This window comes from Agelaius tricolor, unplaced genomic scaffold (genome assembly GCF_023055355.1).
Source record: "Agelaius tricolor isolate 1412-34295 unplaced genomic scaffold, bAgeTri1.0.p SCAF_22, whole genome shotgun sequence".
In the NCBI taxonomy this organism is placed as follows: Eukaryota; Metazoa; Chordata; class Aves; order Passeriformes; family Icteridae; genus Agelaius; species Agelaius tricolor.
The window spans coordinates 1541099-1554652 of NW_027269282.1; the positions used below are offsets into that span (position 1 = coordinate 1541099).

A 13554-nucleotide genomic window follows, 5' to 3' on the forward strand; every position below is an offset into this window, starting at 1 on the left:
CTTGCTGCTTTATTTTCTCTCTGAGCCACTACAGCAGGGGGAAGAGGTGCCATGCAGAAGGCAAGGGGAAAAAATGCCACTCCCAACAGGGGAGGGGACAGGTGGGAGACAGAGGCCCTGGGGGTAGCTGGTCACTCTGCTGTTGAGTTCTCCATGCATAGTTGCTTTTTGCCTCAGTTTACCTGTTTGCAGAGCAAGGCTACAGTGCTGCTTCCATCCAGGCATGACCAGTGATCAGCTCAGGCTCAATGAGCCTCTGCCAAGGCCACTGATCTCCCATGGGAGGTGCCCATGGCGTGGGGGGATTGTCAGGGTGGCCATGAGGGGCGTTTACCCTTTTGCAGCCCTAGCTCAGCGCAGACACCCAAGGATTGCAGCTGAACATCTCCAGGCTCTGCCTCATCCCAGCTCTGCCTGCAGCAGCCACCCAAAGCCAGTGACAAGAGGATGCTCTGGCTCTGGGACCATCCCGAGGGACAGCTCATACTCGTGTCCCTTGTATCACCCCTCCCAGCAAGGCAGAGGTTCTGCCAGGGGCAGGCACGGATGGATCTGAGGGTCGGGGTGCCCAGGGGTGCCCAGGGGTGCCCAGCGCGGTGGCCGGCCCGGCCCGGCCCGGGTGGCTGTGCCGGGAGGTGGCACTGTTTAGCGGATAATCGCCGCCCTGGCCCGGCACGGACCGGGGGGAGGCGCGGGTGCGCCGCAAGAAGCACGGCCAGCAGGTTGGGGACGGTGATTCTGTCCCTCTGCTCTGCTCTTGTGGGACCCTACCTGAGTGCCGTGTCCAGCTCTGGGGCTCCCAGCATTAGAAGGATTTGGACCTGTTGGAGTGAGCCCTGAGGAGGTCTGTGAAGATGCTCAGAGAGCTGGAGACAGGCTGAGAGAGGAGTAGGCTGGAGAAGAGAAATCTCCAGGAACACCTTAAAGCATGTTCCAGAACCTAAAGGGTCTAAAGAGAGCTGGAGAAGGACTTTTGACAAGGGCATGTAGTGATAGAAAAAGGGTGAATGGCTTTAAACTGGAAGAGAGTAAATTTAGGTCAGATATTAGAAATTAATTCTTTTTGTGAGGATGGTGAGGAACCAGCATAGGTTGCCCAGAGAATTTGTGGACTCCCCAGCCCCAGAAGTGTTCAAGACCAGGCTGGGTAGGTCCCTGAGCAACCTGGCCTAGTGGAAGTTGTCCCTGCCCATGGCAGAGGCATGGAACTAAATGACCTCTGAGGTCCCTTCCAATCCAAACTATTCTGTGATTCCATGTGCCTCCTGCCCAGGCCAGACAGGGACAGGTCCCAGCACCCCCAAGGGCAGGGAAGCACAGGGGCAGCATGTCTTTGTTACAGGAGTGTATTTACTTGCCAGACTTGGTGGGTTTTCCCTGCAGACCACAAAACCCTGTGATTGACAGCTGCTCAGAGGGTGCATCTCCAGGTTTTTTCAGGTCCTGGCAGGACAAGCTGCCTCTTCTTTGTACCCAGGCTTGCAGTGACCTCTGGTGCCCTGGGAAGTACCCACACCCTGCTCCTCCCAGGTGGCCAGGAGGTGTGGGTGCTGTGCCTGGGCCAGCGGCCATGTCAACACTTCCCAGTCCAGCTCTCCTGGTCCCTGACATCAGCCTGACCTCTGGGCTCACCTGATCAGGTGCTCTGAGTGCAGTCAGCTGGGCTGGCAGGAGATGCTCAGCTTCCTCTGCCCCCAGAAAGCAACTGCACCAAAGATCAGCCAGGAAAGGAGTTTGGTGCTGCATGCATTGGGGCACACCCTCTGAACCCACAGGGACACCAGGTTTGGTCAGGTCCCCAGGACCCTCTGCCTGCCTGGAGCTGAGAACAGGATCTGCAGAGCCTGGGGTGCCCCCTCCTTGGGGCTGCAGGAAACATCTGAGCAGCCAGCAGCAGAGGTGACCAAATGTTTTGAGAGCCAACAAATAACCTCAATTAAGCTCTGTGGCAGTGACCGATTCCAGCCGTGCAGCAATATTGGCTTCTTTAATTTTTAAGTGACTGGAAATGGCAACCCTGGGAGCTGGGATGAGGAGAGGCACAGCCCTCTCTGTGCCCCTGGAGCCACTCTGCTGCCCTTCACCTTGGAGTGGAGCTCAGCTACTGGCTGAGCTCCATCCTGCCAGTCAGACAGTGGGATCTGAGGAGTCTGGGACACCAACCCTTGGTTTGGTTAATTTTGGCCAAGAGCTTTTGCATTAATTCCCCCCTCTCTCGGTCACCACATTCCCACTGCTCTTCCTGCCAGGCAGGAGCCACCAGCATTCCCTGCCAGCTCCCTACAGGGTATGAAGGCACTGGGTGTGAAGCAGAGGGGGGCAAGGCTGAGACCCAAATGCAGATGCCCAGGCAGGGCATTGTCCTGCAGAGCACACGGAGAGCCAGGGATGGAGCGTGTGGCACATTCGACTCTCTCCAGCCAGACCAAAGCTGCACCCACACCGGCACGACCTGGCTGTGTGCCAACACAGGCAGGGCAAGCCTGGCCCTGAGGAGGGTTGGCATGGCAGCCCTGGCTGGGGGCCAGCCCCGGGCACCGGCAGGGAGCCCAGCAAGCAGCTCCTGACTGCTGAAGCTCCAGGAGGCTCTCAGATTTCCCCGCGGCAGCCTCAGCCTGAGTGTGGCCCAGTTCCACCAGCTCATTTGTGTGCAAAACAGGAAAGCGATCAGGATGGATAAAAAAAGGCCCAGCTTCTCTGAAAGAATGTTTTACACCCAAAAAAAGCAAAATAAAAGCCAATGGCACACTTCTGTCCCTGGTCCCTCCTAAACACCCTCTGACTCTGATGGAGCAGCCCAGGAGGATTCTGTTGTGCTCTTAGATGGAAGGAGAAGCTGAGGCATCAATGGCTTTCGCATTTCTCTGGCTGAGAAGGGGTTTTCTGCCAGAAAGGGTAGGCACCCCAGCAGGCAGGGAAGCAGTGCTCCATCAAGCTGTGGTGCAGGGGGCCAGAACTGGCCCAGCCTCACCATCTGCAGGAATTTTGCTCTGCTGCCAGTTCCAGACAAATCCCTTTTATTTACTTGTTCAGGTTTCAGTGCTGTAATTGTGTCATCTGAGCCAGCTCTCAAGAGAAAAAGGAAGAAAAGAAAAAAAAAAAACAAACATGTGAAGGAGAGTAGCACGGGACCCGAGCCACCAGCCTTATTGCATCCTGCCTGCTCCTGCCCAGGGTCTGCCAATTCCTCTCTCACAGGGCCTGGCTCTCTGCCGCAGCTCTGGACCTCCCCAGAGCTGGGACTGAGTAACTGGGAGGGGTTTGGTCCATATGGAGCTTTTGAGCACCAAAAGTCATGTAAATGTTGCTGCTTTGGGGGATAAAGCACCCCTTGAATGTGAGCTCAGCCCCAGAATGCCCAGAGGAAGGGTCCTGGCAGCCCTCTCTGGGCAGTGAGCAGCACTGTGCAGTTCTGAGCTTCCTTCCTGTGCTCCCTCAAATGAAAGTTTGCTCTAAATCACCAGCTCTGGGAGGTAGGTGGGATTTTTTTTTTAATATAATGTTTCCAGTGGAAACTGGAGCACCCCTTCACCAACTAGTCACAGAGCTGCTTCACACTTGACAGAGCTGTGGTCACCTGGGTGAAGACCCCAGTGTCACAGAACTTAGGACCCCAAGAAGAAAATGGGCAGCAATGGGATGGAATCCAAACACATGGGAGTGCAGTGATTGGAGCTGATGCATCACCACTACACAGGAGACTGTGCACTGGGCACCCCGATCCCCAGGTGGGGTGGGAAGGGCAGGACCCACACCAGGACCAGCTGTGAGCACCGGGATGGGCAGGAGGGCTCCTCAACTCAAGCACCCCACAATGGACAAGGTAGCATCCACAGTTTTTGCACCCTTCCTCACCCCCATAATCATTCTTGTGGATGCAGGACAGTCAGCCAGCCTTGGCTTTGACCTACATGTATATTTTAAATAACATCAACTGAAATGACAAAGGAAAGCATGAAGTCAGTCAAAGGCATGATAGGGAAAAATTAAGTCAGCCAAAAAAAGGCCAAAGTGTTTCTGACCTCAAGGGTGGTTCAGCTGGAGAAAAGACAGCTCTGAAAGCCACAAGTGCCTTGTTCCTCAAATCACTACTTTTCTGGTTAAAAACAAAATAGAAGAGAAGGGTGTTTTGGCAGCAGGTTCCTCAGGCTCTGGGGAGAAGCTGGGATGTGTCTGTGCTTGGAGGATACAGAGCAGGTGGAGAGGGGCAGGGGGGTGTGACATGCTGGTTATCACAGTCAGGTCCCAGCTCTCTGCTCCACCTTCCCCAAAAATTATTCACACAGGACACAATGGGCCTGCCCTGGCCTCACTCTCCCAAAGGAGGCTGTCTCCATCTCCAGCACCAAGTCCTCATCACACACAGCACAGCTGTCCCCACAGTGTCCTACCTGCCATTGTGTCTCCACTCAGTGCCAGAGGACAGACCCACCCTGAGCTGTCCCTGGTCCCAGCCCTTGCCAAGCAGCCAGTATCCCATCCCCCAGCACCTCAAAAGGTTGTGTCACCCTGTCCCCCACCCCAAAAACCAGGCTGTTGTGCCAGGGTTGTTCAGAAAAGGAGTTTTGGGCCAGAGGATGCTTGCTCCAGAGATGTCCCCAAGCCCAGGGAAGGGTCGCTGTGGGCAAGGTGGTCTCTGCAGCTGAACATGCCATCTCTGGGCTAGTAGTAGTCCTCCTCACTCTCCCTGTAGTCCTCAGGTGTCGTGCGGGGCTTCAGCAGGGAGAAGTCTGTCAGGTTGAGTTGGTCTGAAATGGCAGCATGGGGACAGTGTGACCTTGCCGCCCTGCAGTGCCTGTCCCCTTCCCCACCAGGACCAAAGCCAAACCATGCACAGCAGCATTCTGAGGCGTCCCCAGCACAGCCCCGTGCTCCAGCAGCTCCTGCCATACTGGTGCACTGTCCCCAGGAGATCAGGGGGACAAGGACGTGCTGCTCACCCGGTGTGAAGACGGTCAGGCTGGCCAGTGCCACCACCTCCCCGAGCCTGTTCCTGGCGAAGCAGCGGTACGTGCCCTCGTCTGTCACCCGCACGCCCTGGATCTGGAGCCAGCCTGTCACCTCGTATTTCTGGGGGCCGCCTCTGAACTGCAAGAAGGGAGGGTTTCTGTCAGCACTTGTGGCAGGAGCAAGAGGGAGTCTGTGCCACAGAGCCCTGGGTCCCCTTCCCGCAGGCACTGAGGTCCCAGGATTGCTCTGGCAGCAACCATGCTATTTTCTGTTTATCCCCAGGAATAAATAAGCTTTTCCTGACCCAGCTGGGCTGCAGCTGTGTTTGCAGGCTGCTATTATGGTCTGGTGGCCAGGGGTGGAGGACAGTAGAGTTTCCTCCAGCCAGGCAGGGTAGTCCTGCTTGGGGTGAAGACCCTCAGTCAGACCCTGCAACAAGCTCTGGGGAGGCTTGAAGGACAGAATGGGCCATGGTGTGGGTTCCACCTGCTCCTCTGGCTCCCTCCATCCATCCCACCACAGTTTCTTCCTTGTTGGTGCCTGGCTGAGGTGCATGGCCCCTTTGGCTCTGCCCACACCCTCTAATAGCTAGGTACACCCAGCTGGGTGCTATATTTGGGGCTGGCCACAGGCAGGATGCTGACCCCTGGGCCTGCCAGCTCTGGGAGAGAAGCCCTGCTGATGGGAAAAAAGGGCAGGAACTGCCTGAGTGTGCTGGTAGGACCAGAGGACAACCCAGGCTGTAAGGCACTAGGGAAGTCCTCTTTCCTCTTTCCCTCTCTCTTTCCAACCCTGCCAGCAAGACTGCAAGTGAAGCCAGCACACAGAGCAAACTAAAGGCAGGCAAGTGGGAAACTCCCTGCTGCAGGACTCTATGAATAAGTTCAAAAATTACTAGAGGAAATCACAGAAGAGAGCTATGCTGATGGCTCCTACCACTGAGACACCAGCACTGGCTCAGTCAGTCCTTGTGTTATAGAGCCTCCAGTGACCCCTTCCCACCCCCAGGCAGCCAGGCTTGGCCATTCCCAGAGTATGACCACTCTCAGGTCTGGTTGTCCATGAGCCCTGAGAAGCACTGGGTCACTCTGGGGTTGTCTTCAATGCCCTGGGCACACCCCTCACCTGGACAGAGATGTGGGGGTCATCTCCAGGCAGCAGCATCTCTGTGCCATCCTTCCTCCACTCAATGGATGCCATGGGGTAGGCGAAGACCTCGCAGCCGAAGATGACATCCTGCCCGGTGATGTTCCATGTGTCATAGGGAGGAGAGGTGATCTGAGGCTCTGGGAGGGGGGTAGAGGAGAGCAGGGTGGGCTCAGAAGAGGTCTCACTCTTGGCAGGTCCCACAGACTCTCCTGGGCTGCTCCCTGGAGCATTTGGTTCACACAGAGATGCTGGGACCCTTCCCATGTCTGTCTCCTCTCCCTCCCACGGCACACCTTCACCTTTCCAAGGACATGGTCCCTCCTCACAGCTGGGACTGGGAGCTCCCTCCCCAAGCCCCCCCAGCCCATGGAGGGTTGCCATCCCTGCTGGCCTCAGTTTCTGTGCCTGTGCAGTGATGCTCAAGCAACACACACAGCAGGAAGAGTTGCAATGAGTTTTGTAACATTGCAATGACAGCAATGTTACAAACAAAGCTCTCCTGAGCCATTGGAGCACGCCCCTCCTGTAGGAGAAAGGCCAAGGGGCACTCATCCAGCCTGAGGCTGGTGAGGATGGATGAGGTAGTTGAGCTTCCAGCCAAGTGAGGCCTCTGCTCTGACACAGGGCTGGTGCCAGCAATGAAGGGAGTCAGCAGGTCCCCCTGTCCTGGATGGAGCCAACAGCTCCATGTTCCACATCCCTTCCCTGGAGGGACAGAGTGAGGACTGTCCTTCTCACACACACTGCTCCGTGATCTGGCCCATAGCATGAGCCAGAGTTCAAGGGAAGGTTTCCACCTCCAAATATACCTGGCAAAACAGATGATGATCTACAGAAAATAAGGTCAACCTTGGCACCCCTCAGGCTGCAGTGACATCACTGGGTGACCTGTGCTGGACTGGGCAGGATGGGGCATGGCCTTCCTGCTAGAATGTCCCCTCTCAACCCCCACCTGAGTTTTAACTGGGAGATGGAAATCACACAGCCAAGCCAAACCAACCCTGGTTTCTATTTGCAGGAGGCAGGCACATTTCTCGGGAGCAACAGGCCAGTGTGAACCCAGCCCTGCCGCCAAGAATTCACTAACAATTCCCTGGAACTTCCCCATCTGCTCCAGCAGGATTTGTTGCTTCCATAAACTCCACTCCCTCTTGGCAAAGCTGCTCCCAGATTCCTCCAAGCACTGGATCTGCAAGGGGCTCCCCCAGAGCAGCAGGGTGGGGGCACTGGTGGGAACCTGGCACTGCAGGGAGCAGCCCCCAGCACAGTCCCGTCCCTGGTTTTGCTGCCAGGTGAAACAGCCTGGCCAGACCCCCTTGCCTGGGTCTTCCCACAGCTCCAGGGCCACTACCTGACTCGCAGGGACCTTCATGGGCCACGGTGAGGTTGGCATCGGGGTGAGCACGGGCAGCCTCCAGGAACCGGCAGATCTGGGCGTAGGTTTTGCCGTCAGAGCCACAGAGGGCCAGGTGGGAGAGGCAGGCGCACTGGGGCTCGGGCACCTCTCCGTGATGCAGGTCCCCAGCATCCAGCCGGCACTCCAGGTGCTCCCCACACTTGCCGTAGAAGTGGTTGGTGTTGTCCAGGTCACAGATCTGTCCCTCCAGGTTGGCACATTCCCAGCAGCAGTCGCAGGCATCCCGCACCGTGCCTGCCAGGCACCCACGCGGCGTCGGGCACTCTGCTGGCTGGCACTCGGTGCAGCCCTCCCCTTCCTCCAGCAGCCGCTGCCAGCCCCGCTGGAGGTAGTCAGAGGTGCTGGGAAAAGCCTGGCCCAGCTGGAGCAAAGCCCAGTGCAAGGAGAGCAAGGAGAGCACGAGGCAAGAGATGCTGAGGGGCTTGGCTTCAGACATCCTCACGGCAGCTCCTCTATCCCAGTCCCACTGTCACTTGGATGGGGATTTCTGGCACTGCTCTGGTCTCCCTGTCTAGATCTGAGGAGCCATCCTGGCCTGTGAGGAGGGAGAAAGTGTGTTACTGGTGCAGGAAGTGTCCCCCACTCCTTTGTCTCTGGCTGGCTTGTTCTGAGCAGCAGCACTGCATGATGTGCAGAGGAGGGTTGGTCCCAGCCCCTCTCGCCCCCAGCCCTGCAGTCATGGCCTTTGCACCCTGGAGCTCCCCAACCAGCTCCTGTCCTGAAACACTGAGCATCTTCTGGAGAGATAGTGCTGATGACCCCAGCCCACGAGGTTTCATCCTTGTTCCCTTGGCAGCCCAGCATGCAAAGTCCAGCCTCCTCTGACCCCAGCATAGCCTGGGAAGCCACAGGGCTGGCAGGGCACTGGACAGGCTGTTCTACAACATTATGGATCAGCTCCTTCATACCCTGCTCCTGGTCTCCTGTCAGAAAGTTGCTCTCAAGCCCCTTTCTTTTCCCCACTGCTTTGCAAGAGTCACGAACAGTTTTTTCCTCCCTCACCATGCATACAACCACAATGGAGTGGCTGATCCTGCAGACAAGGTGCTCTTTCTGTGCTGGAGGCAGCCAAGCCAGGAGGATGCTCCCACTCATGCCTGGCTTTTGTTCTACTTCTCTCCCTCTGCTGTAACCCCTCTTTTTAGGCACCACCTATTTGAGCAGAGGAACAAATGTCCACTCCCCAGAAGGTTTTGTGACCCCCTCAGTTATCCCACAGGCAACTGAAGCTGAGCATGGAGGAGCCCAGTGCACAGGTGAGCAAACCACTGGACTGAGAGCAGACCCCGTGTGATCAGTGTGTACGAGCACAGCAGGGTCCCTGCCCTCAAACCCCGAGTCTGCATTACCTGCTCAGGCAAGGAAGAAGCTGATCTACTCCGGGCTTCCCATCTCTGCCTGGGGGGTAAACGTGGCATCTCAGAGCCTGTCCCCAGAGAGGGTGACAGTGAACCAAATCCCTTTGCGAACATCCCTCCCTGCCCCCGTTATACCTTGGCTGCCTTCCCTGAGATGGGTGAAATTACGGTCCTCCTCCCCGGGGCGACTCAGCAGAAGCGAGCGGGGCTGGGGAGGGGACCTGGGGAGACAGGCTGTCCCCTCCCTCCCTCCCGCTGGGAACAGCAGCGAAGGGCAAGCTGCAGCCCCCCAGCTACACCCCCACTCTCGGGGCTAACACAGCCCAGAGCTGGGGTGGGGATGGCCCGGATATTGGGTTACACATATGCATCCCCCGGATAAAAAACCGTGCAGATTTGACCCCTTTACCAGAGACCACCAGGCGCCCCAGGGGTGGAAAGGGGCAGAGGGTCCCAGTGCCGGAGCCCTCCCCCTGCCCACCCTACCCCAGTCTGTACGGAGTAAGGCTCCATCCCGCGATGGATGTGGGGGGCCAGAGAAAGGGTACGGGGGAACTGCAAAGTTGGTCTCTGGCTCCGCATGTCTGGGGTGCAGGCGCTGGGGGGGCTGGAAGAGCGCTGGGAAGGGGCACGACGTCCCTTGGGGTCCCCCAGGAGCCCCCCCGCCATCAGCCGCCACTTACCGGAGGCGCCGGTGCCGGGGGTGCGCAGTGGCCGTGGCTGCTGGCCCCCGGGGCTGCTGGCCCCCGGCCGCTCCAGCACCGCCGTGATGTCAGCGAAACGTGAATCCCCCCGCCCCTCTCCGGGCCCGCGGCCCGTCCCTGGACCGGGACACGGGCTGGCTGGCACCCCTTCCCTGCCGGGGTCCCGCCACGCACCCAGCCTGGCCCCGGGAATCTTCCGCTCCGCTCCCTGGCACCGGCACCTCCCCGCTGCAATCACCCCCGGTCGTGTGCGGGACCCGGGCTGATGCTCCGCCCCATCCAGGGGCAGGAAGGGACTGGGGTCCCCTCCTTTGCAGTCCAACTTGGCAGCAGTCCTTGGGGACAAGTGAATGGGAGAGGAGGCCATGGCTAAGGAAGTGGTCAAAAGCATCTCTCAGGCTGTAATTTGGTTAGGAAACACAGACTGAAAAGTTGAGCAGCTGCTGTAAGTAAATGGGGGGATAACTCCTGGGAATGTCTGCACTCACCTCACACCAGGAGCCACAAGTGAAGGGGGCATTGGGGTGTAAACCACGGCGCTCCCTTGGCTGGAGCGGAGCTATTGGGAGCAAGGGTGGGGCTGCTCCATGCCACAGCAGTGCAAAACCCATGTGCACAGGGCTGGGGCTCCACACCTCCCCAGAAAGCTGCCTCACTGCTCCCTGCCTCAGTTTCCCTCTGGAATTGGCGCTGAGGAGTGGGGGAGCCAGCCTGCCTTTGCAGCACAAACACACACCTTGCCTTTGCATCTTGCTCTGGATGCCATGCCGGGGGAGGGGGGCAATCACACAGCCTGCTCCTCTCCAGGCAAGGAATTTGTGGGATTTAGTTCCCCCATGAAGCTCAAGCAAAGCAGGACCCCTCTAAGGATCTGGTTTCCTTCACCATCCTGCAAAAATCTCCTTTTGCTTTCCAACACCCTCCTGCAAATTTGTTCTGGGTTCCAGAGCTTTTGCTCGGTGACATTGTGAGTCCAGCCATGTCTAACGAACGGAAAATGCAGCAGGCTTCAGCCCCCTTAAATCTGCCTCTGCTGGCTAAGCTCCCCTCCCCAGCCCCCTGCTGCAGAGTGGGGTTTCCTGCCAGCTCTGCCTTCAGCCTCACGTCCCACTCCCCCTCTGTGGCCCCCAGCCCCTTGGCTCAGGGCTGCCTCCCCCCCTGGCTCCCCTTGTCCAACCTATTGAGTTCAGTCCCCACATGCCACAAGTTTTCAGGTCCAGCATCCACGAGTTTCTGAGCAGCTGGGGCTGCAGCTGTTTTGGGAGCAGGGAAAAAGTCAGGAAGGGCTGAGGTTTTCCTACATGCTGGGTCAGAGCCTGAGCAGAGAGGAGACAGACAGGAGTGCTGAGCCTCCTGGGCTATCCCTCCACAGCACTCTTCCCACTTTGGAATGAAGAACTGCCTGCATGTTCAGGCATCCCTGCACACCCTCACTTGTCCCTGATCCACACAGGGGGCAAAGCAGTGAAGCAAGCCTGGCCCTGTATGCCACCTCCTGCTCACAAAGCTCCTGGCCAGCACAAAAACAGAGCCAGCACTTAAATCCCAGGCACTGCTGAAAACAGACCATCAGTGTTTTGGGTTGTTTGTGTCTCTTGCCCTCAGCAAGGGGGAACAGGCCCCATTGCTGCTGTTCTTTCCCACACATGGTTCCTCCTCCCATGTGCCATGGCCCAAACACTTGCTGTGTCTTATCTCCATGGGATTATCATGGCCTCTGGGTGGCTGAATTCACCTGAGCACCACAGCAGCATCAGCCACTAACTGGGGAGAGCCCCTGGCCAAAGGTGAAATCCAAACACAGGTCTGAGCAGGAGCAGCTCCAGTTGTGGAGGAATACAACCCAGCCTCAGAAAGCCAAGGGCAGCTTAGCTCAGCTCAACAAGATGGAGCTCAAACGTGGCAGTTAATTAAACCTCCTGCTTAATGACACTATTGAATGTGTTAATAGACAGTAGCAGCTATGAATGAGAGGTGGAAGAGCTAACCTATGCTTAACAAGGAGTTCTGCTCAATCACACCTGAAGTCAATCAACACAGCCGTGGCTGCAAATGGGGTTTGTGGCTTAGGTTGCTTGAGAGCTTTGTGAGGAAAAGGGTGATCCCAGCCCTGCATGGCACTTGGGTAAATTGCATTCCTGGCTCCCTACCAGTGCTGGCTGGTTATCTCTCTTTCCTCACTTCATGAGCCCAGTGAAGCCCCTGGAGCTGGGCTTTGAAGGCTGATCCTAAACCACCAAAGTCTCCTTCCTTCCTGGTGGGTTGCTCCCCATCACTTTTCCTCATGTCGTGATGGTCCCAGAGAAGCCAGGAGTCCATGGGTGCTCCTGGCAGGCCCACATCCTTGGCATCCCTGCAGGGATCTGCCTTTAGAATGAAACACATCACACCCAGTCAGGGGTACCACACTGCTCCTGGCCCCACTGACACCCCTGCAGCTTTGGGCTGACCCCCCAGACACCCCATAGCAATCTGGGGTTTATAGAAGACAAAGCCAAGGGAAAAATCCACTCTGGAAAAAAAAGCCCCAGCCCTAGGCCAAGTGACTCAACGTACGTCACGTCAGGCAGGGCTGGCGAGCAGCACTGGGGCTGGGCTGGCGGGGTTGGGAATGTGGGTTATGTCACAGCAGAAGCACATGTCACCAGAGATCCTGGGACAGAATGCTGCCGGCACACTGCCTGGGCCGTGGGGGTCTCCTTCTGGTAATAAACCAAATCTCTCTCATTTCACATCAAATACACTCTCTGCTTCCTGCTGTCTGACAGCCTGAAACAGCCCGGTTCTGGCCAGCCCGGCTGGATGGTTCTCGAGGGCCCCCAGCCACATTCCAGGGTTCCACTGTGGGGACAAGGCAGGGGCAGCAGGCAGGTCACCCCGCCTGCGTGCCAGGCCGGACCTGCTCTAGGAAGCAGCCAGGCTCCGGTTTCTCCAGGCTTTTCCAGACCAAATTCCTCTGAAGAACCAACCCGTCAGCAAATTCTTGGGGAAGCGGTTGCAGCTGTGCGCAGGGTCACCCGGCCCCGAGGCGCGTCCCGAATGGTGAGGGACGCCCCGGTGTCCGGACTGCCCGGGGTCCCCGGCAAGAGCCGCGGCTCAGCTCCATCCCGGCAGGAATCCTGAGGTTTTCCCACCAGCCCCATCACAGCGCAAGTCTAATAACCCAGGGGGTAGGAGCCGAAAAGACGGCGGGGGCTGCATTCCCGGGATGTCCCCGCACTGGCACGACCGTGCTAATTTTGACACTGCGGTGCTGGGTGAGAGCGGGTTCCACGGCCCGGGACCCGCCCGGCTCCTCCCGCAGCCCGCGGCGAACGGGGCCCGGCGAGTCCCGCCCGGCCCGCAGGGCTGCCCCGGCTGCGGGGGCGGTGGCGGCTGCGGGGTCTCTGCTGCCACCTCCAGGGCACTGCTGGCCTCGTCCCCGGCCCGTTGCGGTGACACTGACCCCGTACCCGGGGGCTGCAGAATCTGCAGTAATGCATGGACACCTCAGCCCCACCACCCTTATCTTCTGCGCGCTAAAAGCCCCACTGTCAGCCGAACCTGGGAGCGATGTAATGCCCTGAGGGGCTTGGGCACATCCTCCTGTGACGGTGGAATCCTCTGTTCAGCCTGCCCTGGTGCTCAGGGCTGCATGCCCCCCCCAGACGGGGTGGGTGCTCCAGAGGGTGCTGCCAGCTCAGTAGCAGCGCGCCCGCTGCCGCCTTTGCCACCCTCCCTTTCCCCAGGCTCCAGAAGCGCCGGCAGGGCTGGGATGCAGCCAGGGAAGGTGACCCGCTGCCAGCACCCCGGCACCCGCTGCCACTGGGGACGGGCACTGGGGAGGGGGAGCCTGCCCGCTCCCCCCTGCAAGAGGCTGCCCATTTCCAGGCGTCATTAAAGAGCAATTAGCTGGAAATTAAGCTGAGAACAAGTATTGATTAGCTCATTAAGGCTGGGGGAGCCGGCTGAGGCGGTAGGAATTGCTGCTGCTCGC

At 58.2% G+C, this 13554-nt stretch overlaps 1 protein-coding gene across 1 annotated transcript; it reads right to left on the reverse strand.

Annotated features, from left to right (window-relative positions):
• Positions 1-3000: 3000 nt before the first annotated feature.
• Positions 3001-9815, reverse strand: KAZALD1 (Kazal type serine peptidase inhibitor domain 1). The gene is made up of 5 exons (XM_071446226.1): positions 9558-9815; positions 7451-8051; positions 6076-6236; positions 4941-5088; positions 3001-4748 (listed from the first exon to the last, which is right to left on the reverse strand). Exons 2-5 carry the CDS (start codon positions 7950-7952, stop codon positions 4663-4665), a joined length of 897 nt encoding a protein of 298 aa, XP_071302327.1. The 5' UTR covers positions 7953-8051; positions 9558-9815; the 3' UTR covers positions 3001-4662.
• Positions 9816-13554: the final 3739 nt, after the last annotated feature.